This window comes from Paramormyrops kingsleyae, chromosome 7 (genome assembly GCF_048594095.1).
Source record: "Paramormyrops kingsleyae isolate MSU_618 chromosome 7, PKINGS_0.4, whole genome shotgun sequence".
NCBI classification, from domain to species: domain Eukaryota; kingdom Metazoa; phylum Chordata; class Actinopteri; order Osteoglossiformes; family Mormyridae; genus Paramormyrops; species Paramormyrops kingsleyae.
This window is the reverse complement of record NC_132803.1, coordinates 10,079,448-10,100,190: the sequence shown is the minus strand read 5'-3', so window position 1 is coordinate 10,100,190 and position 20,743 is coordinate 10,079,448. Positions and strand designations below refer to the sequence as shown.

The following is a 20,743-nucleotide window of genomic DNA, read 5'->3' as shown; positions in this document are numbered from 1 at the left end:
TATCCAAAGGCAAGTGCTTTCTATTGTATTCCCGTCATGCGGTAATAATGTATTATAGTCAAAATCCAAAACGGCACGAATTAATGGAGCTGAAAGATGGAAATCTCATTTACGCGATCTATAACTAAGCTTTTGTTATATATGTCTTTTACTGACAAGCTTCTGATTTCTATATTGGTTAAAACGCTTGTGAAATGCTATGTTGTTTGTACTTTAATAATAACTCGTCAGCCTACTTTGCGTAACTTCTTCAAAAAAATCACATTAGGCTATACAACCGAAACTGCAAAATATATAGATATCAAATGAACATCTCTCGTTTCACGCTGCTACATAATTGGCCATGCATCATCTTTTACTTTATTATGATCCTATAATATATATATAAATTTATTATGCATTGACTTCGTTAATGTGTTAAATTTTTAAAACACTGATTAAATGCTGTGTGATTGACTCCCGAAAATGTCTACAATTAAGTATCGTTCCCATCTCATACTAAGTTGCTAGATTTTTATGTTTGTCCAAAGTTAAAGAACTGTTATACTTACACTGATTTTATATAAAAAAAATAACCTTTTATAGACTTTTAATCTGCAGATTTTCTTTTATGTTTTGCTATGTTTTTAATATGAAATCTGTTTATAGAAAAATGTCGAGCCGCTTATTTCTAGAAATATCAATGACAAGTAGATTTTATCTGCGAGGTAAAAATAATCTTTATAGAGTCTGTATACATTTTTTTGTATAGACGTGGCTATAAGGCGACTTGGTACAGCGTTTGGAAACGTTTCCAGTCAACGGTGGTTTCTGCTTAATGGAAAGTTGTGTTTTGATGCCACCTTCCGGACAAAAGACACAACCCCCCCCCCCTCTTTTAACTACGGCTTTCGTTGTCATTTAAAAAAAACCTTCCACCATAAAGGCCCTGACATAACATAGGCTACTTACCTGTATTAATTACAAGGCAAACTGAATATTGAAGCGATTAATAATTATGACATTTATATAGGGCCTATTCCGTAAATTAGTATTTAATTTTGTACCGACCTTTTTTCGACGGATGAGGAATTGGTTTGTGGATAGTCTAACAGAGATGGTGTGTGTTGCTTAAATGTCTTTAAATAAATGTAAGTCTAATCAAACGACCAAAAATTAATAAGAATTCGTATTTCATGTAGCTAGTTATTACCCAAAAAAACCATCGCGTTCTTAATGGTAAGCGAATATATTTACACACAATTCTAGACATTTAAACGATACCTGCTCTTTTTTGGCCAAAAAATTAAATAAAAATGCAAATAACCGTTCGTATCTTCAACTTTTTCATGCAAACTCTAACAAACAAGAGACATTAATTTTATGCGCTTTATACCGCAGAATCGTACGATGTACGCGATCTGTTTTCACTAACGCAAATGCGACCACGTGGGTCAGGTAGGCTAAACAGGTATTTGGCTACGCGTTATTTCATATAATACTTTAAACTTGATGTCGAGGTTACTGCTTTGCAGTTCCACTGCGTAAAAGGTGAAATATTTTGAAATGGGTATACTTTCGGTTACAATTTTTGTACCGGGTCTCCTGCAGAGTAACTATAAAATGAAACCGAAGCGGCTCATATTCGTTTTAATGTAAATCGGAGAGCATACCGATTTGAACGGGAAGTATTTGTCCTGACTTTGGACATCCACGGAATACGTTGGTTTTTATTTTTTCCATACGTTTAATACATTAGCCTTTATTAGACTACGACGGATCAACGACACTACAGATAGCTGTCACAAATCACAATAATATTTATACAAGTAAAAAGTAATACTTTGCAGTCTGTCTCCCAGTTTACTTTTGCGCTCCTCGAACGATAGGCTTATGCTCAGAATTTGTTGGTCTTATATTAGCCGTTGAGTTTCCGAATTATTCGGGGGCTGGAAACAACTCGTTAATCTAGATGATGGGGTGCAAGATGGTAGGTCGCAAATAAATAAAAGACGGTGGAAAGTTGAGACGAAATCAAACTTCCACATATCGCAGAGTGGGAGAAATGCTAATATGCGCCAGATGATGCTGAAACTTTCATCTCAGGCACTTATTCAGTGGTGGGTTGAGGGAAGCTTGAAGTCTCTCCTAGGAAATGCATGGCAGGGGAGAGTTCCGGTGGGATGCCAGCTAGTCTATCACAGGACACACCCTCCAACACGCGCTTTGGGCCCCATAGCACACCTGATCACGTGCTTGGAACTGCAAAGGAGCAAAGCCAGGAGTATGATTTGCAGGTAAACGACAACCCCGTTTCCAAAAAAGTTGGGACGCTGTGTAAAATGTAATAATAAACAGAATGCAATGATTTGCAAATGATATAAACCCATATTTAACTGAAAATAGAACAAAGACAACATATCAAATGTTGAAACTGGGAAATGTTATTGGTTTATGACAAATGTACGCCCAGTTTGTATTTGATGCCAGCAACATGTTCCTAAAGTTGGGACAGGGGCAACAAAAGACTGGAAAAGTTGTGTGATGCTAAAACAAAACACCTGGTTGAATATCTCACAAGTAATTAGGTTCATTGGCAACAGATCAGTAAGATGATTGGGTATAAAAAGAGCCTCCCAGAGAGGTAGAGTCTCTGTGCAGTGAAGATGGGGAGAGGTTCACCACTCTGTGCAGTGAATATGGGGAGAGGTTCACCACTCTGTGCAGTGAAGATGGGGAGAGGTTCACCACTCTGTGCAGTGAAGATGGGGAGAGGTTCACCACTCTGTGCAGTGAAGATGGGGAGAGGTTCACCACTCTGTGCAGTGAAGATGGGGAGAGGTTCACCACTCTGTGCAGTGAATATGGGGAGAGGTTCACCACTCTGTGCAGTGAAGATGGGGAGAGGTTCACCACTCTGTGCAGTGAAGATGGGGAGAGGTTCACCACTCTGTGCAGTGAAGATGGGGAGAGGTTCACCACTCTGTGCAGTGAAGATGGGGAGAGGTTCAGCACTCTGTGCAGTGAAGATGGGGAGAGGTTCACCACTCTGTGAAAGACTGTGTGGGCAAATAGTGTAACAAATTAAGAATAATATTCCTCAATATAATATTCCAAAGAATTTCATCTACGGTACATAATATCATTGAAAGATTCAGAGAATCCGGAGAAATCTCTGTACGCAAGGGACAAAGCCGGAAGCCAGTATTGGATAGCCGTGATCTTCAGGTCCTCAGGCGGCACTGCATTAAAAACAGACACTATTCTACAGTGGAAATCACTGCATGGGCTCAGGAACACTTCCGAAAACCACTGTCTATGAACACAGGTTGTCGCTGCATCCATGTATGCAGGATGAAACTCTGCCATGCAAAGAAGAAACCAGATCTAAGCATGATCCAGAAACTCCGCCGTCTTCTCTGGGCCCAAGGTCATTTAAGATGGACTGAGGGAGGATGAAAAACTATCCTGTGGCCTGAAGAATCAAAAGTTCAGATTCTTTTTAGAAATCATGGAGGCCACATCCTCCAGGCTAAAAAATAAATTGCCATGTCCGCACTGTGAGACGCCTAAGACAGCGCTACAGGGAGACAGGAAGGACAGCTGATCATCCTCGCAGTGGAAGACCACGTGTAACAACACCTGCACAGGATCGGTACATCCGAATATCACACCTGCGTGACAGGTACAGGATGGCCACAACAACTGCCCGAGTCACACCAGGAACACACAAGCCCTCAGTCCAGCCTCTCTCAGCCTATTGCGGACAGTCTGAGCACTGATGGAGGGATTGTGTGTTCCTGTGCAGGTGTTGTTACACGTGGTCTTCCACTGCGAGGATGATCAGCTGTCCTTCCTGTCTCCTTGTAGCGCTGTCTTAGGCGTCTCACAGTGCGGACATGGCAATTTATTGCCCTAGCCACATCAGCAGTCCTCATGCCTCCCTGCAGCATGCCTAATGCACGTTCACGCAGATGAGCAGGGACCCTGGGCATCTTTCTTTGGGTGTTTTTCACAGTCGGTAGACAAGTCTCTTTAGTGTCCTGCGTTTTTAGAACTGTGACCTTAAATGCCTACTTTCTGTAAGCTGTTAAGGTCTTAACGACCATTCCACAGGTGCATGTTCATTAATTGATTATGGTTAATTGAACATGCACGGAAAACATTGTTTAAACCCTTTACAATGAAGATCTGTAAAGTTATTTGGATTTTTACAACATTATTGTTGAAATACACAGTCCTGAAAAAGGGACGTTTCTTTTTTTGCTGAGTATATAACAAAAAATACGACAAAGACCTCAAAATGTTGAGCAGTTGAAATCTTATATCATGCTATAATGGGACAAAAATTCACTTTCAAAACACCAGCAACTGGCCTCTTCAGTTCCCAGATGTTTACACAGTATTGTTAAAAGAAGAGGTGATGCCACACAGGGGTAAACACGCCCCTGTACCAGCTTCTTCTAAACGTGTTGCTGGCATCAAATTCAAAGTGTGCATATATTTGTCATAAAACAATAAAATTTCTCAGTTTCAACATTTGACAAGTTGTCTTTGTTCTGTTTTCAATTAAATATGGGTTCAATGATCTGTAAATCATTGCATTCTGCTTTTATTTACATTTTACACATTGTGTAACTTTTTTGGAAAGTGTTGTAAAAAAGGGGGATTTCATTAGCTAAACCAGGTTAGTAAAGTCTTATTTCGCGATGGGCAGGAAGCTAAGAGCAGGTCCATGGAAACGTAGTTTTAGAATCCATACAAGTAGGAAACCTATTGCTTAAACTGGTTTCTGAGACCCATTTATATAAGGCACTGCTGCTGCCCTGCTGTGGGGGACTGGGAACATCACAAGAACAGGAGAAATGAATCAAAACTGTCAAATTCATAACCTCTATTGGAACAGCAGTGACAACTCAAAACACTTCCCCGCATTCTCACAGGTACCAGGTGCAGGAGACCCCGAACCCTCTTAACAAAATGAATGTAAATATTTCACCAGCCTTGAAACCAAAAGGAGACACTCAAACAGAATAAATAAGCATTTATAGCTAGGTGAAAAAGCACAATGAAAATCAAGCATGGTACTTTCTGGTCTTCATATACCATGGGAGTAGCAGTGGTTCTTATTCCATTTACACAGAAACCAGATAATTTATGAAATATCTCAGCACCACTTATGGCACCTCTGTGTAACCATGCCCAAACTGTACATAAAGATATTGACCTACCTTTAATAACACCTTGGGGGGGGGGGGGGGGTGTATGGTGGTTCTTATTTAGGAAATTGCTTTTTCTGAAAAACAATGCATTGCCAAACCTGGGGGGGGGGAGGGGTGTACAGTTCAAAGTTCAACTTTACACACAATTTTTCAAAATCTAAATTAATTTCTCCTTAAAACACTCTTTTTCACTTCGGTATTCACAAGTGAGAGAACGGTAGCTGCAGAGGTTTTGGAACCAGAGCGGACAAGAACTTTAATTTTCTACAGAGTTCTTTCCAGGGCAAAGAATCAAGGTGAGGAGAAGATTATGTAGAGAACCGAATGGATGCTAGAGCTCATCATGATGGCCCAGCTCTGCACTCGTCTTGATGAACACGCCCTCCATGGTCTTCCAGTAATTGTGGTGGTTGGCGTGCGGCATGCCGTGCACCTCCCGCTGCCCGCGGATGGGGTGGTTGTACTGTTCCCCAGTGACGCTGAGGAAGACCTCGGTACCCTTGTGCTTGAAGCGCACGGCCTCATCGCGCTCCCAGTATGTCCCACTGCACTGCACGGTCCACACGTCCAGGTCGTCGCCCTCACCGTTCTCCCCGAAAGCACTCACCTCCTGGGGGGTGGAATGGATCATGGTGCGTCAGCAAAACTGAAACCAGACACAGGCCTGAGGAACACTCAGCAGTGCCCCCTGTCCCTCCTGGCCATATACGCTGGCCGCTTACAGAATACACAGTGGTTTCCAGCAGGCCAGTTAACATCAACCAGTCAAATGTTACCACTAGTGATGAACCATTTGCTATATTTTTTGACCCCACTAGATGGTGCTCAGATTTACATTGGAGCATGCTTTGTGCCCTTTTTTGAACAGAGAAAATCTAGTGGGGTCAAAAAAAGACAGCAAATCGTTCATGAAGTGTCATTTTGTTCACTAGTTAATACTAAAGACTTGCAGCTTTCACTTTGGTTCAGGGTGAACTGAACCATTTTATGTTTAAGACTACACAAGGTCAACCTATAATCAGCCAATAAAACTGACCAGCCTCAAAACTGCACCATTCCACCTAATGCAAGCAAAACAGGCAGACTACATATCTAACTCTGATCCCGATATCGACAGATGTCTACCTCAGCTCTCTGCCAGTCACATGCGATTCAGCCGAGTCTTTCAGGGTTTGTTTCAGGGATTGACATGTCTATTATTGGGCATGTCACACAGCACCACATCAGAACAGGAATAAAGAGTAGATTTTAGCGTCAACAAAAAAAAAAAAAAGAGGCACATTGACTGGCAACACCCGTACCTGGTTGCTGGACAACGGAGAGACGAAATGATGAGTGTGGAGGTTGCGGCCTGTGTTCATGTGAGTGATGCGAATGGCTTGGCCGCACTTGATGGGTGCGCCCCTCTCACATGGTGCGTTGGGCTTTCCCCGGATCCGCCAGTAGCTGTTGGCATCATCTGAGCTCTCCACCCCCGTGACTGACTGCTGCCCACTACCTGCAGAAAGGAGAAGAATCCTAAATCAGCTGCTGATATGTGAAACCTTGGGGCTATTGTGAGCCACCAGAATCAAAACAGGGCCCTAGCAGTGCAACAATAATAATTTCAGTACTTATTTAGCTAAAAAATAAACAGCCCATGAACACTACTGGAACTCTGGCTCCAATGTCCCCCACCATCCAAAAACAGAGATCCCCATCCAGCCTGCTGTCTTGCAAACAAAAATGCATTGTTTAAATGCAAAGTAGTTCCTATTTTCTTCAACCTACAAAAGTAAAGTACTGAGAAAGTTTCCCAAGAGGAATATGCCTATGTAAAGAAATTCACTGTTTAGTAGCTGACTTGACTTAAGCGTGGTGTTTAATAACACAGACTAACGACGTGAAGGTTGCCGGTTCAAATCCCAGAAAAAGCCCTGCGGTGATACTCTACGGTATCCTGTAGCCTACTTAAACGAAATCACCCACATAAAAATATAAATGCCAGATATATACATGAATGATGTCTGATAAAAATGTCAGATGAACTACTAAAAGCACATGTCAAAAGGCGGTCTGAAGTCTAAAATCAACCACTCGTTGATTGAAAAACTAACGCGAGGTGCCTCCTTGCTTGTCCCGCCCCCCACTTCCTCATCGGCACTTTCACCCTTCGGATGCCACCTGGGAGGCTGCAGGTCCTTTCTGGGGGACATACATGAAGGAACCATGAGGGTATCGTGTGGAATGAATAAGATATGAGGCCTGCACCTTAATCGCTCACTTTGATGAACGATTTGGCGGAGCTTACTTCATGCATGTTCAACTTGAGAAAAGACAGCAACGTGACAGCTGAAATGAGCTACAATCATAAATCGTAACAAAAATAGCCATGGTAGTGATGCGGTGCTTTGAATACCACTGAATACGTGGGATTCACATAAGCACAGAAACATCGCTGCCATGACCGTATTTTAAACACCCCACGCTGATCGGGCAAAGAAGCACACACAATGAACTTACCTGACCCATATTTAACGTCGTGGGAGTGCAGTCGGACGTTGTGCCGTGTGTTTAGCAACTTGACCAGGGAACCACACGTCACGTAATTAAACTCCGTGTCTCGACAGTCACACTGCAGCGCAATAAAAACGAGTAACGCCAGCCTTCCTAAACAACGCACGGACCTCATTTTGTTAAGCATTAGTTGTAGGAAGTGCTCCGCACACGGGATAATACAGTCAGTGAGCATAATCAGACCCCTGATCCCAGCCAACCACAGCTTGACAGGTAGAGTATACGGAAGTAATGGGTCCACATGCTACTTTCTGATTGGTTACAGTTACTCTCGGAGGGATGCGAACGGCTTTGATTGGTCTCTTCGGCGAATTCTGGAGATTGCGCGTGAACATTCATCTTTCTGGGTAGTTATGTACTTCTCAGGTACTGAGAGGATCGAGATTGTTATATTTAGAACGAACATTTTACATATATTAAGAATGACCTGGATTTTCATACAACATACAATTGTACTTCGCATGTATCTCATGTTACTTCAATTACTTAGGTCAGTTTATTAAATAACGTGTTTTATGTGCATAATTTAAAATGTATTTACTGGAAAAACCCGAAACCCCAGTTGAAAACTAAAGACAACTGCATGCGGATGCGAGTGTAATTTCTCATATCTGTGCAATAGGGCAAGAAACCTACCGAAAGACCATATGAGCAGGAATGCAAGAATATGTTTCAGGATATTGCTGATTTTAAAACCGATTTAGGGCATGTGTGGAAATATTATAGTGTTTGTCATGTTTTCGATATTTATTTTTAATCTATTTACAGTACATATCTTAATTAATCTCGCAGATTCCTTAATTCACAGTATATTTTAAAACATTTAATTAAACCCCGTATGTATCCTATGCACAGGATTCAGTCATTCATTTTCCATATCCGCTCGTCCCATGCAGGGCTGCGAAGGTCCGGAGCCTATGCCGGAGATAACAGGTGCAAGGCGGCGAATAACCCATGACGGGGTGCCAATCCCTCGCAAGGCAATTTGGCAGCTCCAAATCACCTTGGCATGTTTTTAGACTGTGTGGAAAACATGAAGGAAATCTCACAATGACACGAAAAGAAAACACGCAAATCCACACGCATGAGAAGGGGCGGGGAGGCGAATCTTGCTCAACAGAGGTTGATTAAATACTTTAAACCTAACCACGGTACCACCCTCTCAGCCCCACACACAGGATTTTAAACAGATAACTCAGTCCAGTTTTGTAACCACCCTAGTAGCACATGTTAGTTTCATTCATGCCATTACTATAAAATGGCAAGTTATCACTGTCGTCGAAAAACCTAACAATCAGGAGATTATGAAATCGAGAGCTTACCATCACGAATACTTTTTGTGGTTATTGAAAATGGACCTAAAGACACCCACATGTAACTTTTATGGAGATCTGCTCATAAATCCGCTACAGATTTTACTAAAACAGGGGCATGGAGTTTTTAAATCTGGAACACTTAGGTGTCTCTTGTATAAGACTACGAAAAGCATGTTCAACATAATCTTAAACAAACATGGTTAACCAAATGCAACACATTTGCCTTTAATACATATTTTTACATAACTGGTGTTACTCTACCTTAATCACAATCATAACATCTTAACACAATGGTAACTTGTCTAATTGCGGTGATGTGGCCATTCGATCTGAAGTTAAGTGTTTAATAACTGGCTTGGTTGCTTAACATATCCTAGAACATTCTGTTTAGCTAGTTTGCTATGATCTTTAAACAGCTAATCGGTAGCACAATAAAGTAACATCCCAGGATTATGGGTCTCTAAAAATATTTTTATTCTATGTAAAGTTATAGGGAGTTACACTACCCCTTGTTATTTCAAGGATGAGTCTACTACAGGAACCAGACGCCAGCAAAGCACTTTTGCCGCCGTGCGGGAAGCACAGGAACTTGAGACGCCCTGTCGCCGCGGTGCATTCTGGGAATAACCAGCAAATCCAAGATGGCGGCGAGCAGGAGGCTGCATAAGGTAAATTGTCTTATCCATTCTATTTTTTTCTTCCCCGTTCCTAAAAGAGTGTTGTTGGAAACTCACATAATCGTATCTGGTCATACGACTCTCTAAACCGTACATTTCGGCGAGGGCCTTCGACGTAGCTCATATGTGTGTCGCTCTAAGTAGTTGTCTGGTCGTTCATTACATGTAGCTAGCTGCCTTTTTGCGTGACAGTGAGTAAGCGAAGCACCGGCAAAATAGGCCGGGGCCGACCGGGAAGGAGCCAACTCTGCGGATGACGGAAAGTGATTCGTTCTCACAACATGAAATGCCATCGTCTAATACACCTGGGGAGGCGTTTTTTGATGTTAGTGACAGTTCGGCGTGTTATTGTGAGAATGATAAACAGCGCACTGGCTAGCGGGCTAGGTGGCTAACTGGCGACTTTTTAACGACACAGGAAGTACAGTCTTATTGTCTGAATCATCGGACCCGCGTTACATGGCTGGCAGGACGGCTGATCTTTAGGGCAGTTAATGTAAAGTCTGTTGTTTTCCTACAGTTTTCTTTCTAATCGAGCGGAAGTTTCTTCTCCCTTAACCGTGACTGTGAATGTGGCGAAGGTAACGATGTTCCCATGGCGTGTTGTCTATCTGTTCCTTTGGTGGGTAAAACCGTAAGTCTGGAGTTAGGTACGATGTTTTGTGTGATGGAAATATACGCAATCGAAATTACGAATTTAGAAGAAATCGGGGTACCATTGTACCGGTTTGTATACGTATTTAAATGGATCCTCGAGTCATCCAGGAAGAGGTGGTTTCCACGCGTAATTCACCCGTCATAGTTGCTTACTGTAAACACGTTATTTCCTTGTAGATGTTTGCTTATTTATTGGGCTGTCTTACGTGTACATTGTACACATCTCTTAATACATCATTGAAAACAGGCGTTAACCAGTGTTTAACAAAGTGAATAATTCGGTTCCTTAAGGGTGTTGGTTATAACTGGGAGTTTGCGTGTTCAAGTGGATACTCGTTTTAAATACTATGAATTTATTCAAACTTCTGTGGGCAGTGTTTGAACAGTTCAGATGGGGAAATATCTATATACATCTTTTAAATGTATTTTTACGACCGACTGTATAAACCCGGTTGTCCAGCGTCAGGCGAATGCGCTGTATGCGCGCAGATTCAATAATTCGAGTCAAATACTTAATTTCCTTGTTCAAATTAGCTCTGAAGAACCCAGAAGTCGGGATCTAATCGGTCAGTTGAAAGGCATTTCAAGTATCTAACAAACCGCCTTGTTTGTATTGAATGGAACAAAGTCTGTCACTGTCAAAGTTAGTTTCGCTATTGAAACAGAATTGCTAATGGAACATTCTGGAAGGAAAAAAAAACTTCTTGGAAACCAGTAGCATAAGCATAAATTGTAAACCAGTCATTTGTATTTGCTTGGCTGTTTGTATTGTTAAATGGAATAGATATCTCAAAAAAGTGTAGATATTTCTGAGAGGTTTCTTGGGTAATGGCTTACCAAGGCATTGTATGTAGAAGTTGGTCTGCATTTGAGATTTTGCTTAAGGAAGGGTATAAACAGGATTTGTCAGACATGGCAGTATCTGTTTCTTTGGCTTCCAAATGCGGTATGTCTGAGGCAACACTGGTGTGGAATTCAAGGAACTTCAGAACACTTCCAGTAAGCCCTGAACTAACAGGTTCTAGCACATCTATGCACAGGAGTCAGTGTTTTGATGGACAGCAGCAGGAAATTCTCTCCTCGTCTGACGCGGGATTTTCATCTACGCCGGCCTGCCCACTGGGTTCCGACTCCTCTGAAAACACAATGAAACAATGAAAGTGGAACGTTTTGAGGTCCTTTTTCAAAACTGAAATCAAATCAACTCAAATCATTACAGGAAGATGCCCTGTTCTCATGACATAAACAGAATTCCTACAGTTCATCGGCAAGCAGCAGAAGCATTTAACTATGTATAACGTACAGCGATAGGAACAGGGTGATTATGCAGATGAAAGGACCCCCTTGGTTCTTGTGGCCATCCACTAATGTCTGTCTTTAGGATGGGGTGCTGTGGATGTTATGTATTGCCAACCACCGACAGATGTTTCGCTCCTGTTTTCCCCCTATATTCTGTGCACAGCCTGGTTCAGCAGCTCTGTCATCTGCGGAGGCTTGTGAATATGATGTGTGGGTTTGTCTCCCCCCCCCCCCCCCCCCCCCCCTTGCATGTTGGGGTTACAATTACTACTTAATTTGCTTTGGATTCTCACACATTTTTGTTTTTATTTCTTTCACCTCTCAGGAACTTGAAGAAATCCGCAAGTCTGGAATGAAAAATTTCCGTAACATCCAAGTCGACGAGGCAAATATTTTGACCTGGCAAGGTCTTATTGTCCCTGTAAGTATGTGGTATTTGATTTGTGGTAGTTGTGGGGTCCTCTGGCTCAGCCTGCCCCATGAGAGCTTTTAGAAACTGTTTGTGCAGGTTTTTCCATTAGAGGGGGTTCAGACTACAGAGAGAGCGCCTCTAGCTGGGTAATAATAATGCCTGAGGTGTAAGAAGGACATAGGCAGTAATTTATGGAGGTATTTAACGTTGCTTACAAATCGATGACAGACGTACCTGCTTTCGATTAACCTATAAGCTGATTAAGGTGTATGAGTAAGTTACAGGTGGAAGTAAATGTTCGAGGATGACTAATAACTGAGTATCAAAGGTTTAGATAATAAAGCTTTTGTTGAGTTTTGTGGAACAAGCCTGTGTTTGTTTTGTTGACTTTGACTTAAGGAGCTTAATTGTGAGATAAGGAGCCAAAAGGGTGTAAATCACTGGATACAAGAATATTTCTGGTCCTCACCCAGTTTCTGCCTCTTCCCCAAAGGACAACCCCCCATATGACAAAGGAGCGTTCAGGATTGAGATCATATTTCCTGCTGAATATCCGTTCAAGCCCCCCAAGATCACCTTCAAAACGAAGATCTACCACCCCAACATTGATGAGAAGGGCCAGGTCTGCCTGCCGGTGATCAGCGCAGAGAACTGGAAGCCAGCCACCAAAACCGACCAAGGTAGGGAGCGTGATGTCACTCTTGGCAGCTGCACATACCCACAGTGTAGCTCCCTCCAGTGTCGAACATCTGCTGCATTTTTTGATGCCTGAATGAATGGCGCAAATGTGATATATTTTTTTTTTTATCTCATCCTTCTTTATTTTACTTAAATTTTAGTGGTTGTGTGTTACATTCTGTCTAACTCGCATACTTTAATGTCTTTATTTTCTTTAAACTAGTAATCCAGTCTCTCATCGCCCTGGTGAATGACCCCCAGCCCGAGCACCCCCTGAGGGCCGACCTAGCAGAGGAATACTCAAAGGACCGTAAAAAATTCTTTAAGAATGCAGAAGAGTTTACAAAGAAACATGGCGAAAAGCGGCCAGTGGACTGATGAGACCCTCGTCTGCATCCCTGCCCCTTTAGTCCCTCCCCTTCCTGTCTCTGCCCATCTCTCTGACCCCACCCCTTTCCAGAACCAACCAACCACCCACCTACGCACTTGTCATTCTAGCCAACCTGGAGCCCCGCCGCTCCGCCCACCTCCATCTTGAAGCAGGACTTTGAACCAGACAAGTCTCACCTTTTGGGGTTAAGCTTGAGGCTGTTACTAACTTTCTACTGTTTTCCTTTGTTGAGAAAAAAAAATGGTTAGAGGAGAATCTGTAAAGATGGGGGAACTTAAAGAAATGAGGAAATAAGGCAATTTGCGTAACAGATGTTGTTCCCATTCATTTGTTCAATAATAATGGTAATGGCTGCTTAGCTAGACTCCCTGCTGTTGCAGACAATTTTCGCCTTTCAAGGAAAGATGCAATTCCATAACGGGGATGAGTATTCCATCTTTTTCATCTTTGGTGTTATCTCTTTTCTCAAACAAATCATCTTTGTAAAAAACAAAAACAAAACAAAAAAACAAGTAAACAGGAAGACACCTGAAACAGCAAGGTCCTGGGGGTGTGTGACATAATGTTTGTTTCTTAACACCTTTTTTTTTTCTTTGCACAAGTTGCACCGTATTCTGTGGAATTAGCTTTTTAGGTTTTCATGAATCCTTCTGTTTGTAACGCATTGAATAATGGAGAGTTGCAGCTTGGCCACTGATATATTGACTTATGTTCCGAAAAGGGTAAAAGGAAAAAAAAAGACTAGGTCTGTGTGTGACTGAACATAATTATATATTTTTAAAGAATTACTGAAGTATTTTTTCTATATAATTCAATGCTTTCTTGAAACCAGGTTTGAGGAAATGTTACGTTATTTTGGCCTCGTCTTTTGCTGTACTGAGGAACACCACAGGGCTTGTCACCATCCAGATATCTATCGCCTGTGACCGTCGGACACCCCCCCCCCCCTCCATGAATGTGTGCTGAGTATGATGGGGCATTAAGTAGTCAAACACTGCTCTGAAGGAAAATCACACATTAATGGGCAAATGATGTAAAAATGAGTCCCCGTTACTCCCTTCTGTAAATTTCAGTGTGATCCTGAAAAATGAAATAAATGTACGACTAGTCCTACATCTCTGTGTATACGTATATGAGCGTATGAGACACATTTCTTAAAATCTGTGTCTTTTCCCCCTGCTAGTGGTTTTGTTTGATTTGACGCTGCCCCGCAAGACACTGCAATTTACATTGCAGCTTAATACCCGCTACAGTGACCAAGTTGATTCTCCGTTTAATAGTAATTTTCACGGCCAAATTTTTTTTCCCCACCAATTAAAATTACTATAGCAAATTTTCATTCAATTGTCCATTTTCCTGCATTATTTATTCCGTCTATCTACACTTATATTGATATACTTGATTACGATGCTTTCGTGTAAATCGTGAGCGTTTCGCGCCCCCTAGTGGGCAGGACCCAATCCTAAATCGCAGTTTTTCTGTGATTAGGTTCGCTGTAGATTTTCGTGGACTTTTTATGAACGCAGAGTATAGATTGGGGTTATTTAACCACAAATGATTTCGAAAAAGCAATGAATTCAGCTGAAATGTGTTGCCCCGCGGATATGGAGGCTGTTCAATTATGGCCCATCGGAGATAAACGAGTTTTCGTGTTTGTCATCGTGTTAATATTTAAGGAGAAACACGCCAGTATATCCGACATAGTACCAAACCGTACAAAGTCGCCCCGTTTTGTATGGAAGTTGAGAACAAAGGTGATTAAAGAAGGTGAGGAATTGAATTACTTATCTTTTCAGAGCAAATGAGAGGTAGTAATAGAAGTAACTGGTGGAATGTGTGATTGAATTCTTTTGACTAACAATTAGTCTTAAAAAAAATTCTTTAGTAAAGTAAGATGGTAACTAACTTCAATGCCTAATCTTTTTAGAATAGTGTTCAGTGCCATTGGAAAACATTGTGCCCTGACTTCACTTGAATGACTTGGAGGTCCGATGCTGTTTATACGTTGTCTGCAGTGTGTTAGTGTGTGTGTGAGTGTGTGGTCTGTAATGGATTTGCATGCCGTCCAGGGTGCCCCCGCTTTTTGACCTGTGCTGCCTGGTTCAGCCTACAGCCTCGTCGTAACTGTGCCCAAGATGAGGGCTTATGGCCTGCGGTTGGGTGGCATTAATTAAACGCTCGATGCCATGATCCGTCTTAATATCCCAGTGATTTATGATAATCCCTTAATCTTCCAAAATGGGCAGATTTAGAGAAGTTTATAAATCTGACTAAAGATTTGCCGGACCAGTTTGAGTCCGATCATGTATTTAGTTAAGCACCACAGACAGCTGCTTGGTTGTCTCTTGCTATAATTACATTTTACTTAATTTCAACAAATATACATACAACCCCCAATATCAAAAACGTTGGGACAGTATGGAAAATGCTAATAAAAACAAAAAGCATATATATCTTTAAATATACACTCAGATCAGATGACTGCAATGTGCTCCAAAGGTTGGGAGACTCGACTGTTACCACTATGTAACCAACATTTCTTTTAATGACACTTAATGAGCATTTGGACATTGATGACACTAGTTGGTTAAGTTTAGCAAGTGGAATTTTCTCCTCAGTCAGAGACAGATTAGGACTGCAGGCAGACTGGTCTTGTACGCAGCCTCTGCTTGTGCAGGCATGCACCGGCAGTCCGGGCAAAACGTGGTTTGGCGTTGTCCTGCTGGAAAGTGCAGGGACAAGTCTGGAAAAGATGGCGTTTGAATGGCAGCATACGCTACTCCACAATATACCCAAGCCAGGGACACTGTCACACGGCCATCAGGACAGATGCTGGCCTTTGGACCAGACGCCCATAAAACCCTCCATGGTCCTTTTCCTCCAACGAGGGCTGGATTCTCCCAAAACCTGTTCGACATGTTGGACCATAAAACAGGATTCCCTCTGTCACTGTCCACAGGATTCCCTCTCACTGTCCATCTCAGATGAGATCAAGCGTGAAGAAGTCGCCGGAGCTCCTGGCCAGAGTTGGTGCATGGCTTCTGTTTTGCATAGTAAAGCCTTAACTCGCATTTATAGATGCAGCAGTAAGTGATGTTGACCGACAAAGGTTTATGGAAGAATCCTCAAGACTACATCACGATACCCATAATTGATGCATGATAGTTTTTTAAGACAGTGATGTCTGATGGACGAGAGATCAGGCCCATTCAGAAGTGGTTTTCATACTAACCCTTTACATACCAAGATTTGACCAGATTCCTTAAATGTTTTCATCATATTGTGCACTGTAGTGGATGAAATACCCAAAATCATACTAATTTGTCTTCAGGGATTGTTGTTCTCAAAATGCTGGATTTTTAACATACAGGGAAAGTTGGCACATCTCAACCCATTCTTGCTTTTGGAGAACTAGGCCTTTATTGAAGGATCCTGTTGTACTATAACATGATTGCCTCGCCTGTGTAACATCACCTGTTGCACATCACCTTGTCATTTCAACTTGTCACATCGTTATTAGTCCTAACTGCTCTGTCCTAACTTTTTTGGAACAAGTTGCAGGCATCAGCTACACACACACACACACACACACACACACACACACATTATATATATACTGTTTTTTTATCAAACTAAATGTACAAATCCCACCTATTTTGCAGATGTTTTATCAAAGGATGTTTTGATATGGATGTTTTATCACACAATTTGAAACTCTTTATTCACAAAGGACACAAATACTGCTAGCACGATTAGCAGTGGTGGAAGTGGCTTGTAAGTGCCATAATCAGAATCAATACGTACTTTTATCCCAGAGGAAGCTATTTAACGCAGCCTAGGACAGAATCCAGGTGCCCCCCATACAGTTGGAGCAAGGATCGATTGTTTAATGGCATCTTGTGTATAGCTGTCAGTCATAAACTTACACTAAACATGAAAAGTTTAGTTTCTATCAGTAGCATGTTGAATGTGTGTATTTGACACAGCCGGATCTAGCAGTGGGCAATACCCACCCAAATTTCTGCTCTGCCCGCCCAATTGGTCAACTTTAGCCTGGGCCATCTGAATCTGCCAATCACGTTAATTTCATTCGTCCAGTCAGATGTTCTTCTGCGGAGCATCTGAAAAGTGGAGGAGGAATGTTACCTTATTCTCATTAAAACTCCTTCTTGTTAAATCGTGTCCGTTGTTGCTGTAGTTTTTTGTAATGTTGTGTTGAATAGGGACTTTGCTAGTAGGGGTTTAGTTAACTCTTCGATAATTAGCTAGCTGACATTACTGTTGGCTAGAAAGCTCACTAGAACAGTACAGTGGAACCGCTGATTTGGTGACGGTAGCCTCAGTGTAATTTACAAATTAAACTTTATCATAGGTATGTAAGTACACAGAAAACAAGTAATTTATTGTGTTCGCTGCTAGCCACGAATTCGGATCTCCGCGGTATGTGTTGGAGCGCATCCCCCGCGGATACGGGGGCGCTGCTCCTTCAACATTTGACAGTTTGCTAATGCTGACGTCAGCGCAGGGTTGCCAAATTTGATCAGTTGGCTGGAGTGAGATTTTCAGTTCGCACACACACACATACAAACACACACGAGCGTTACATGTATGTAACAGTTTTATTACCTTAACAACTAACAATCATAATAAATAATAATCTGTAGTTTTTACAAACTACCCCAAAGCTTTTGATGTCGCTAATTTTGGGGTTAGAATTGAATAATATAATTAAGATTTCTTGCGTGAGAACCTGAAAGCGTGAGTTTCACGCCAGGTGCGTGAGAGTTGGCAACCGTCATCACTCAGTACAGTATATTACTAAATTGTCTTCGAGCTGGCTGTCACTGCGGGCGGTTCAGGCAGTGATGTTACAGCTTCCCTGTCCACTTCTCACCAGCGCAGCGCAGGTCGCTTCCTCCTTTGTTTGCAAAGTCTGTTTGTTTATGGTTTGGTAATTAACTTTTAATGCATTTTCTCTTTAAGGAGCATCCTTCCGCTATATTACTGATCATGTTACATGTCCTGCTCTTATGTTCTTGTATACTAGTTCATGAATTTGAGTTCCAAATTTGCCTGTAATATGCCAGTAGATAAGCTTATGTTTAAGTTTATGTTTGGTTAGCAGACACTTCTATCCAAAGCATCTTACAGGAGTCACATAATAATAATAATAATAATAATAATAAATAATAACCTCTCTTTCCTGATTATAGAGATGACCATGAGAGCATAATGTAGAGTTCATAAATAGTTCAAACATAACATATGAATATGCCCATGTGCCCCCCCATTTCTCTGGTCACAAGCCCCTACTGCACAGTATAACCCATTGTGTGAAATGCTGCCCCACCAAAATTTCTAATTGCCTCCCCCCCAACCTGGTCAGTCTAGGTCAAGGTCTGGTATTTGAAATCTCTCGGTTTAATATGTATATAAATCTATGGATATTTTGGTGTTGTTGGATTGCAAAGGACCTACAAAACAAGATCATCAAGGCATCCATAACACCATAGGTTCTGTAGATGATTGTTAACTTGGAAAATGACTAAGTTGCAAAGCTTGTATCGCTCATGGTATAATTAATGTTAAAGTTTGACACCGTATTTTTCATAATGGTGCCACAAAGATGGAACAATTGGGCAAGAAAAGCCAGGGGGACCTTTTGTAAAACGGACAAAAAAGAACAACAGCAGGCACAAGCAGATTGTGGTGTGCTTTTCAGTGATGGGCAGCAGAGGGCGCCGTTTGTATGTGTGCATAATGCAGGCCTGCTTAGCTTGGCTTGGGGGGGGGGGGGGGCGGAGGGGGTGGAGAAGGTGTGGACACACCGGGCCCCAGACGGAGCCTCTGCTCTGCCCCCTTCTTTCACTGGCGTTAGCAGCCCCCTGGATCGTCATGGCAACCAGTAACCGACCGCTTAGGTGTTAAGGAGAGGCGTATAATGGTGGGGGTTGGGGGGATGCTATAAAAAGGAGACTGTCCAGTGCAGGCCGGCATTAACCCCCCCCCCCCCCGAAGCCCTCGGCCGTCTCTGCTGCTCTTCTGGGTTCCACAGTTACGCTGAAACAGTCAGGCTGCTCCTGCCTTACAGTCACATGTCCCTCCCTCTTCCTAACTCCTCACAGGTGACTGTTTTACTTATGGATTAAAGTTATTCGGCTCGTCAGGCTCATTCTCCTTCAGTTGATGGTATAAATAAAAAAAAGAATGCTTACCTGAAATTATTTGGCGATTTTCTGGAGGGACAGACATCTGATCATTCCATCCATATTTATATGTGGGTTATACAGCACCTAAGTGCCATTGTCAAGGCTCCATTGAAACACTGAGGCCCGATTAAAAGCCTGAAAGACTCTGTGTTAAACAACTGCTTACTCTATCAGACCCCTGGCAAACAGCTCTGATCTTGGTGGTGGGGGTTCTGATTTAAGAAGGCAGTGGTCTAGCTGGGCACCTGGGGTTGTGCTTGTGTGGTCTTTGTCTCTGGTGGTCTACACTTGTCATCCCCCCACCTGAAAACATTCTCAAGACTTTGTTTTTGGTAAACAGAGTGTGTGACAGAGCCACAGAAGATCACTACGTGTGGCTTTTTGTAATAACTGGGCAGCAGCCGGCGTTAGCATCATCAAACCGTGAAAAGAACTGGAAAAGCTGGCGAAGGTTTTAATTTCACCCTCCCGAAACCATTTCTCTATGCAGTCTGCACCCCTCCCACCGCCACCCTGATGGAAACAACCCTTTATCTGAGGTAGCTTTAAGCTGCATGGCAACCTGTAAATGAAGGTGCCCGGCGACCTTTGCAGACCGCCGGACTCGCGCCGAACCATCAGCCGCTTCCTAGGGAAGCCGCTACCCATTAAATAAATGTGAAGGTGAAAGACCCAGGTGCTTAACCTTCCCTCCTTCCCACTCCCGCGCCTAATCCACCCCCGCCTCCAGGACGGTCTGTCTTTGCCCATCACAGCGTGAAATAAGAAAGAGCAACGTATCACAAAAAGGCTGGAAACTCAGGTACTCTTCCCCAGAATCTGCGTTAATGGGGGACCTGGTCTTTAGGAAGCCCTACAGAAATCCATCGGTCCTCCAGGTGTGAACAGAGGAGGTCAAGCCTCTAAAACTGCATCCCATTTCCAGGGACACCTAGCTTCTGCTAGAGCAAGTATATCATCTGGAGGAGCCCTTAAGTTGCTCCTTAGGTGATCTGCTTGCCAGGGATTCCAGGTGCTGGATCAGAGTAATAAGGCAGTAAAATGCACAGAGTAACAGAGGTCCAGCAGCTTTTCCTTATAGGGAAAATTCAGATAAATTTGGTGATTTGCTGTAGGGGAAAATGGGTGGAGCTTTGTTGTAGGGCAACAAGAGACAAGATGAAGGGTGAATAGCAGCCAAGAAAGACTTTAAAGTACAGAAATAATGTGGGTGGGTAATTAGGGATAATAAATGAGGGCTTGTGTGGGCGGCGCTTAACCATAGACAACATGTAGAGTTTATCTGAAAAGCGGTGCTAAGCAATATTTTTAGGGATACTTAATTTTGCTTGTTGCTTATTTTAACTA

General features: G+C 42.4%; 2 protein-coding genes across 2 annotated transcripts; one reads left to right on the top strand and one right to left on the bottom strand.

The window, feature by feature from the left end:
* Window positions 1–4,858: 4,858 nt before the first annotated feature.
* sdf2l1 (stromal cell-derived factor 2-like 1) lies at window positions 4,859–7,955 on the bottom strand. Its single transcript, XM_023808279.2, has 3 exons — window positions 7,704–7,955; window positions 6,503–6,699; window positions 4,859–5,811 (listed from the first exon to the last, which is right to left on the bottom strand). The coding sequence occupies exons 1-3, from the start codon at window positions 7,930–7,932 to the stop codon at window positions 5,533–5,535; spliced, it is 705 nt and encodes a 234-aa protein (XP_023664047.1). The 5' UTR covers window positions 7,933–7,955; the 3' UTR covers window positions 4,859–5,532.
* A 1,665-nt stretch (window positions 7,956–9,620) lies between these two features.
* LOC111842021 (ubiquitin-conjugating enzyme E2 L3) lies at window positions 9,621–14,300 on the top strand. Its single transcript, XM_023808235.2, has 4 exons — window positions 9,621–9,741; window positions 12,032–12,127; window positions 12,612–12,798; window positions 13,020–14,300. The coding sequence occupies exons 1-4, from the start codon at window positions 9,715–9,717 to the stop codon at window positions 13,172–13,174; spliced, it is 465 nt and encodes a 154-aa protein (XP_023664003.1). The 5' UTR covers window positions 9,621–9,714; the 3' UTR covers window positions 13,175–14,300.
* The last annotated feature ends 6,443 nt before the right edge of the window (window positions 14,301–20,743 follow it).

Coding starts and splice junctions, on each gene's coding strand:
- sdf2l1 (XM_023808279.2), bottom strand. CDS start 7,932: ATGCTCACTGACTGTATTATCCCGTGTGCGGAGCACTTCCTACAACTA. Junction 6,700..7,703: donor CGACGTTAAATATGGGTCAG/GTAAGTTCATTG, acceptor TCCTTTCTGCAG/GTAGTGGGCAGCAGTCAGTC. Junction 5,812..6,502: donor CTCCGTTGTCCAGCAACCAG/GTACGGGTGTTG, acceptor TCCACCCCCCAG/GAGGTGAGTGCTTTCGGGGA.
- LOC111842021 (XM_023808235.2), top strand. CDS start 9,715: ATGGCGGCGAGCAGGAGGCTGCATAAG. Junction 12,128..12,611: donor GGCAAGGTCTTATTGTCCCT/GTAAGTATGTGG, acceptor TCTTCCCCAAAG/GACAACCCCCCATATGACAA. Junction 12,799..13,019: donor AGCCACCAAAACCGACCAAG/GTAGGGAGCGTG, acceptor TCTTTAAACTAG/TAATCCAGTCTCTCATCGCC.